At 40.5% G+C, this 8,270-nt stretch overlaps 1 protein-coding gene across 7 annotated transcripts in view; it reads left to right on the top strand.

The window, feature by feature from the left end:
* The window catches only part of BCL2L13 (BCL2-like 13 (apoptosis facilitator)), a 117,711-nt gene that overhangs the window by 92,536 nt on the left and 16,905 nt on the right, over window positions 1–8,270 (top strand). The window contains exon 1 of one of the 7 annotated variants that reach the window (XM_011945652.1): window positions 380–546. The exons of 4 other annotated variants lie outside the window; for them this stretch is intronic. Coding sequence is in view for 1 of the 3 variants with exons in the window: in XM_011945650.1 (XP_011801040.1) it covers window positions 854–889 (36 nt within the window). In the remaining 2 variants the exon portion in view is untranslated. Of the gene's footprint in view, window positions 1–379; window positions 547–848; window positions 890–8,270 lie in introns of those variants that run through there. 2 more of the 7 variants (XM_011945651.1, XM_011945650.1) reach the window with 2 other exon arrangements.

Below are 8,270 nucleotides of genomic sequence, written 5' to 3'. Positions count from 1 at the left end.
TAGTAGAGACGGGGTTTCACCGTGTTAGCCAGGATGGATGGTCTCGATCTCCTGACCTTGTGATCCGCCCGCCTCGGCCTCTGAAAGTGCTGGGATTACAGGCGTGAGCCACCGCGCCCGGCCAAGATTTGTTTCTTGCCCCAGCTCTGCTAAATACTAGCCCTGTGTTTTGGAAGGATTCGTTTAACTTCTCTGAACCTCAGTTTCAACTACAAAAAGAGAATAGCTTCTCTATCTCACAAAATAATGATGTGAAAATGTTTTGTGAAAGTATTACATTTTTACAAATGCAGGTTTTCACATGTGTCTCTGAAGAATGTGGGTTTTTTTTCCTTCTCCTTAAGTGTGATCACCGTTTCCTCTTAGTTTCAGTTCTGACTTTTATTTGCCCTGCAGCCCAGTGAGGGCATAGACTGGTTCATGTGCTGTGATTCTCCCTGAGTCATCCTTGCTCCCTCCCTCCTCATTCTCTTTCATTTCCTGGGCTTGTGTTGCTACGTTGGAAGTAAGTCTGTCTCCTGGAAAGGGCAGAGCAAGTCAACTGTGGTAAGGCTTGTATTTTACTTTCTCCGTCCTCACATGCTAAATACTTCCTATGAAACATTTGCTTTTAGATTACATAAAAGATTATTGGAGGAAATGTCATCTAATGTCTATTATAATATTTAAGTGTTTTGAATAAAATTAATCTTTGTCATTTTCTTTTGACATGAAGCTTCTGATTTTAGAATAGGTTTTTGTTTGTTTAATCTAAGATGTTTAAAGACTATCTCTTGGAAGCTTTTAGGTTAATAATTTGTTAGAATAGTTTTCATATTGTGGGAGGTGGCACAAAGGAGATGATCTGAAATTAATGAAGTGGGTTGCAGCTAAAATCAATTTAGTAAGAGTAAGTACTGTTTTGGGAAATCTGCCTGCTGTATATGTGGGTGTGGATGTTTACTGTGTTATACTCTGAAACGTATTTTTTGTGGATCTTCCTCATCATGTTGGGTGGAAAATTACTTCTGTGTAATTTCTTCAACACAGTCCATTTTCTTATTTTAGGTTAATAGTGATTTGAGAGGCATTTGGTTATAAGGGTCTAAAGCAGTGATCTGTTTCCATTTTGTAACTTCGAGGGCTCAAAAATATAAAACCAGCTGGGATCCAGCTACAAAAAGAGAATAGCTTCTCTATCTCACAAAATAATGATGTGAAAATGTTTTGTGAAAGTATTACATTTTTACAAATGCAGGTTTTCACATGTGTCTCTGAAGAATGTGGGTTTTTTTTCCTTCTCCTTAAGTCTGATCACCGTTTCCTCTTAGTTTCAGTTCTGACTTTTATTTGCCCTGCAGCCCAGTGAGGGCATAGACTGGTTCATGTGCTGTGATTCTCCCTGAGTCACTGGGATCCAGCTGGTTTTATATTTTTGAGCCCTCGAAGTTACAAAATGTCAGTGGAGCCTTTGTGTGTTTTATGTCAGTGGAGCCAAAGGGACGGATACTCCCAACATGACAGATATTTTGTATTAACAATGATTTAGATTGTCAGAATCGTTCTAAGGCCACTTGTAGATGTTTTTCTAATATAAGTTGTAATTAGTGTATTATCCAAAACAGCTCTTTTTCTTGACAGATAGATATATAAAGTCTGAGAAGTAATGATAGAGGTTTGTTGGCATAAATCTTAAGGGAAAATGAGTCCTTAGACGAATTTACCAATATAGATGGGCTTTGGAATTTTGCCAAAGCTTCTTCAGATAGAAAAGTTCATAGGAGCTCAGTGCAGCAGCAGCTATGTCTCAGAAGGTAAAATATTACTTGAGGTGGCAGAATAATTTGTAATTGATGTGACCCCCTGCCCCCACCAAAAAAAAAGTGAAACAAAAAAATTTAGACATCATGATGCAGCCAATTTTTCTAATAGTTCTTTGAGCGATTGTCAGCCTGATTTTTACTTAGTTCCTACCACCAAAGTAATGTTTGCATTTTATTTTATATTTATTTTGATATATTCCTTTAGTTTTTTACTTAGTTCCTACCACCAAAACAAAGTTGTATTTGTATTTTATTTTACGTTTATTTTGATATATTCCTTTTATCTACATATGTTTCTTCTCTGTTTCCCTTTTTAATTGAAGAGTTTAATGCATATATCTTTGTGTGTTTGCTTGAAAAAAACACCAAGAATAACATGCTCTATCTATGAATACTTCTGGCCATTAACTCAAAAGGCACTCTGTTATAGAAAGAAAAGCACCACAAATCAATCAGGGACTTCACCTAAGAGGCAGGACAGCACAATTGGTAAAAATGTGGACCCTGGAGGCAAACTGCCTGGGTTTGAATCCCAGCTTTATTACTTTGGGAAAACTATTTATCTTATTTACTTGTTTTGGTTTCCATGTCTGTGGAATGAAAATAATAATAATCCTCTCATAGCATTGTTGTAAGGTTTAAATAGATTAATTTAAGTGAAGTCTTTAGAAGGGCACATGATAAGAATTACATAAGGGTTACCTAGTGTTACTATCCAATTTGTCATAGCAAGCTAAGGGACCTTGGGCAAGTTACTCAACCCCTCTGGCTTCATTTATTTAAAAACAATAACAAGACATAGCTCTCTGCTTCTTTGTGCATATTTAACTCATGGTTTATCCCAGCTAGTTTTATATTTTTGAGCCCTTGAAATTACTCCTTTGCATTTTATGTCAGTGAAGCCAAAGAGACAGATACTCTCAGCAACACAAATATTTTGTATTAAAAACAATTTAGATCGTTAGAATGATTCCGAGGCTACTCGTAGATGTTATTCTTCTACTATGAGAAGTTGTAAGTAAGATATTATCCAAAACAGCTCTTTTTCTTTTAGTGAAAGCCTGCTCTTCATTCTGACAGTAATTATTAAGAGAGGCTCAGCCGGGCGTGGTGGCTCACGCCTGTAGTCCCAGCACTTTGGGAGGCTGAGGTGGGCGGATCATAAGACCAGGAGATTGAGACCATCCTGGCTAACACTGTGAAAGCCCGTCTCTACTAAAAATACAAGAAATTAGCTGGGCGTGGTGGCTGGCACCTGTAGTCCCAGCTACTCAGGAGGCTGAGGCAGGAGAATGACATGAACCCAGGAGGCGCAGCTTGCAGTGAGCCGAGATCATGCCACTGCACTCCATCCTAGGTGACAGAGCGAGACTCCGTCTCAAAAGAAAAAAAAAAGAAAAAAAGAAGCTCCAGCCCGGTGACATGGCAAAACCCTGTCTCAAAAATACAAAATTGAGGCTGGACGTGGTGGCTCACGCCTGTAATCCTAACACTTTGGGAGGCCAAGATGGGCAGATCACCTGAGGTCCAGAGTTCGAGACCAGCCTCGCCAACATGGTGAAACCCTGTCTCTACTAAAAATACAAAAAAAAAAGTAACCGGGTGTGGTGGTGCACGCCTGTAGTCCCAGCTGCTCAGGAGGCTGAGGCAGGAGAATTGCTTGAACCTGGGAGAAATAAATAAATAAAATAAAATAAAATAGGTAAAAATAGAAAAATTAGCCAGGCATGGTGGTGGGTTCCTATAATCCCAACTACTCAGGTGACTGAGGCAGGAGAATCGCTTGAACCCAGATTGCAGAATCCAGGAGCTGAGATTGTGCTGCTACACTCCAGCCTGGGCAACAGAGCGAGACTCAGTCACAAAACAGAACAAAAGAAAACATTGACCGGGTGCAGTGGCTCACTCCTGTATTCCCAGCACTTTGGGAGGCCGAGGCAGGTGGATTGCCCAAGTCCAGGAGCTCAAGACCAGCCTGGACAACATGGTGAGTGAGACCCTATCTCTGCTAAAAATTAAAAAAAAAAATTAGCTGGGCATGGTGGCGCACACCTGTAGTCCCAGCTACTCAGGAGGCTGGGGCAGGAGAATGGCTTGAACCCGGGAGGCGGAGCTTGCAGTGAGCCGAGATTGCGCCACTGCACTCCAGCCTGGGTGACAGAGCAAGACTCCGTCTCAAAAAAAAAAAAAAAAAACTGCTATTTTTATATTTTTGTTTGATGTGGATTGGTCCCCAGGAGTAAAAGCTTAGTAATCTGTTCTTTCTTTAAGACTTCTTACATAAGAGCACAGAATGTTCAGTGAATCTTCATTAAAATGTCACATGTCCTAAATACAGAAATACATTGTAAGGTATGGAGGCCATGACAGCAAGACATAAAGCTATTTAATCTGAATTGACCGGGTGCAGTGGCTCACACCTGTAATCCCAGCACTTTGGGAGGCCGAGGCAGGCAGATAATTTGAGGTCAGGAATTTGAGACCAGCCTGGGCAACATGGTGAGACCCTATCTCTGCTAAAAATTAAAAAAAAAAATTAGCTGGGCGTGGTGGCACACACCTGTAATCTTAGCTACCCCAGAGGCTGAGGCAGGAGAATCCCTTGCACTTGGGAGGCGGAGGTTGCAGTGAGCTGAGATCACGCCACTGCACTCCAGCCTGGGTGACAGAGCAAGACTCGTCTCAAAAAAAGTAAATAAAAATAAAAAATAAATAAATCTGAGTTGGCTTTTAAACAATATATTATGCCAAAGTTGTGATCAGACAAACTTGATCTAATATCTTAGATGAGATGAAAAAATCCTCTAGATGTGGAACAAAGAACATTCTTCAGTCTTTTGTTAACTTTGAGCTGTTAAAAATAAGGGGAAAAGCCAGGCGCAGTGGTGCGGTGGCTCGTGACTATAATCCCAGCAACTCAAGAGGCTGAGGTGGGAGGATCTGCTGAGCCCAGGGTTTTCAGGCTGTAATGAGTTATGATTATGCCACTGCACTGTAGCCCCTGGGTAACAGAGTGAGACCCTCATTAAAAGATAATAATAAGGGAAAGAGACATTTTACTTTTAATTTTCAGTTTGTTGACTTTTCCCTTATTTCTTCATGATGGGCCTTTTTTTTTTTGAGACAGGGTTTCACTCTCTTGGCCAGACTGGAGTGCAGTGGCACAGTCATGACTCACTGTAGCCTTTACCTCCTGGGCTCAAATGATCCTCCCATCTCAGCCTCTTGAGTAGCTGGGGCCACAGGCATGCACCACCACACTCACCTAACTTTTGTATTTTTTTTGTAGAGATGCAGGTTTGCCATGCTGCCCAGGCTGGTCACAAAATCCTGGGCTCAAGTGATCACCTGTCCCCGCCTCCCAAAATGCTAAGGTTACAGGCGTGAGCCACCATGCCCAGCCGTGATGGAACTTTTGAATTTCCATTTTACTTAACTTGTTTTAGAGCCCTGAAAGTCTGTTTTGTGAGAACTAAAATTCTTAGTGTTTTCGTTATGGCTCTTGTTTTTGTTTTTGCTTATTTAGTCAGTCATTGCTATTAGAGGCTCTGTTTTTAGAAGTGCAGATAAGTAACCTTTGAGGATGCCTATCGGTTGTCACTTGAGACCTCTCTGACCACTGGACAACCTTTCTGTTGGAAGAACTGTGTAATTGTAAGGCTACATCTTTTGATATGGCATGAAAACAGATTACAAAACTTGTGGAGTATGAATAGAAAGTGAGAGCAGAGGTGACTCCAAGATTAAGAATGATGAGCATAAGTTATGTTCCTTGTCTCCAAGTAAGTCAAGTTTGGTGGTGGGAGTTTAATAACGTTTTTTGAGGGTTTTTTTTTTTTTGGTGAAAAATTTTTAATGTAAGTGAAAGACTAAGAGGAGTACACTGTTTTAAGCCACTTGTAGTGAAGTAACTGATATTCGTTGACTATTTTTCATGACTCTGAAATGCAAATTATTTGATAAAATTGGATGATCTTACTTGCTTCTCATGGTGAGACTGTGACAGATTTACTCAATATTGTATATTGACTTTCCCAACTTGTTCTTCACTTAACAAAAAGACTTAGCCCAGTTTTAAAATGTTGATAGTTTCAGTAATGAAAAAAGTTTAATCCTCCGCAATGCCTCATCACTTTCCTGTTAGCGACATTACATTACAGAGATTTGAGGATGGAGGATTACAAAGCTGCTAAGCCATAGTATTGGTTTCTCATTTGGAGATTTTGAAAGAGCAAATAAATAACAGAAGTGGACTACAGTTAATAAGGGACAAATGGGAACTTTGTGCTACCTGATACTACCCTTTTCTTCTTCCTTGTAAAATTTCTCTGTACGTGAGCCTTTCTTTCTGATCTTCACAAAATGGAGGTTTTTGAAGAGATGAGTTCATAAGCAGATAAGCCTTTGGGTATATAAATTATATGACACAGTAATTCCTTAGTAACAGATGTTAGAGGATCTGCGTGACTCATTCCGATTATGTTCTGGCAAAAAGATAGGTAAATACAACTTTACAGGAAAACTTAGCTGAACTGTTGATATGGCTTTGGTGAGTGGGTTCTCCTCCGTCTTGGACCTCCAGTCTTTCAGGAAGGTTACAGAAATCGTTCCCTAAGTAAACAGTAGCCATTTTAATGCATGTTGCCTACTGTGATTCTTTGTTATTGGTGACTTACCAAGAATCAGCAAAGTTTGGGATATTACTGAAGTGATTGTAAATATTCAGCAGATGAAGTGATTTACCTTGCAGTTACTGAAATGTCTAAATCATCTTACCTCTGCCTGTTCATTGTGCCAGAGTATGTATGGGCTTCGGTATGAGAGAGACCAAGAATAAGGTTAAATCGATTATAGCAGAATTATACCCTTTTACATTTAACCAGATATAACGCCTGGGTCCTACCTTTATTAAGGATTCTAACTTAATTGTTATGGGTTGTAATGTGCTTCTAGGCAGCAAAGTTTGAGGACCTTGATGTTATATAATCTCCCCACCTGCATAACAGACTCCTGAAACAGAGATTATAATACATTTCTGTCTTGTCTTCTATCAAACAGTGTGTGACTATGAATTTATTAGATTGCTGATTCTATACTTACTAGTTAAATACACCCTAAACATAAAAGAGCCAATTATTTAGTTGCTCAAACTAAACAAATATCAAGAAAGCCATGGTAAAGTACAGTTCTTTAGTAGGTATTGTAGAATATAGATCCCCTCAATTTACGATGGGGGCACATTCCTATAAACCCATCATAAGTTGAAAATGCTTTTTTTTTTTTTTTTTTTTTTGAGATGGAGTCTTGCTCTGTCGCCAGGCTGGAGTGCAGTGGTGCGATCTCAGCTCACTGCAACCTCCGCCTCCCGGGTTCAAGTGATTCTCCTGCCTTAGCCTCCCGAGTAGCTGGGACTACAGGCATGCACCACCATGCCCAGCTAATTTTTGTGTTAGTAGAGACTGGGTTTCACCATGTTGGCCAGGATGGTCTCCATCTCTTGACCTTGTGATCCACCCGCCTCAGCCTCCCAAAGTGCTGGGATTACAGGCATGAGCCACTGCGCCCAGCCAAAAATGCACTTAATACTCTGATAAACCCATGGTAAAGTCAAAATATTGTTAAATGGAACCATCATAAGTTGGGGACCGTCTATACAAAGAAAAAAAAATGGGCCAGGCACGGTGGCTTATGCTTGTGATCCCGACAGTTTGGGAGGCCGAAGCGGGCGAATCACTTGAAGTCAGGAGTTCGAGACCAGCTTGGCCAACACCATGGTGAAACACCATTTCTACCAAAAGTAGTTTTAAAAAATTAGCCAAGTGTGATGGTACACACCTGTAATCCCAGCTACTTAGGAGGCTGAGGCAGGAGAATCGCTTGAACTCGGGAGGTGGAGGTTGCAGTGAGCCAAGATCGTACCACTGCACTCCAGCCTGGATGACAGTGAAACTCTATCTCAAAAAAAAAGGTAATTGTGAAGTAAAGTAGGGCTTAATCAGGGAAGGCTTTGTAGAGACATATGGTCACATCTTGAAGGAAGTAAAGGACTTTCGTTGAAAAGCAGCAAGGATTCGTTAGATCAGCTTAGGTATCTTGGGGGGACCATGACTCAGTAACAAAAGGCCTCTACTAGAACGTAGAAAGGTGTTGTTATGTTTTGAATTTTGTGTGTTTGAACCATTTATGATATATCCTAAACTGAGCTTTGGTTATGCTCTGAGATTATTCAGTCCTGTTCAGACCTTCAGTGAATGTCTTTCTTCTTTGTTTATAGTAGAAGTTAGAAAACATATATTTCCTCGTTAGAGAGACTTGCAGGTCAAGAATGGCAGGTTATGATACATATTATATTGCACATAAAGAATGTTCTGGCCGGGCGCGGTGGCTCAAGCCTGTAATCCCAGCACTTTGGGAAGCCAAGACAGGCAGATCACGAGGTCAGGAGATCGAGACCATCCTGGCTAACCC

The sequence above is a fragment of the Colobus angolensis genome, unplaced genomic scaffold (assembly GCF_000951035.1).
Source record: "Colobus angolensis palliatus isolate OR3802 unplaced genomic scaffold, Cang.pa_1.0 Scaffold242, whole genome shotgun sequence".
Taxonomy (NCBI): Eukaryota; Metazoa; Chordata; class Mammalia; order Primates; family Cercopithecidae; genus Colobus; species Colobus angolensis.
Note: the sequence above shows the minus strand (reverse complement) of the source record. Positions and strands in the feature narration are given on the sequence as shown.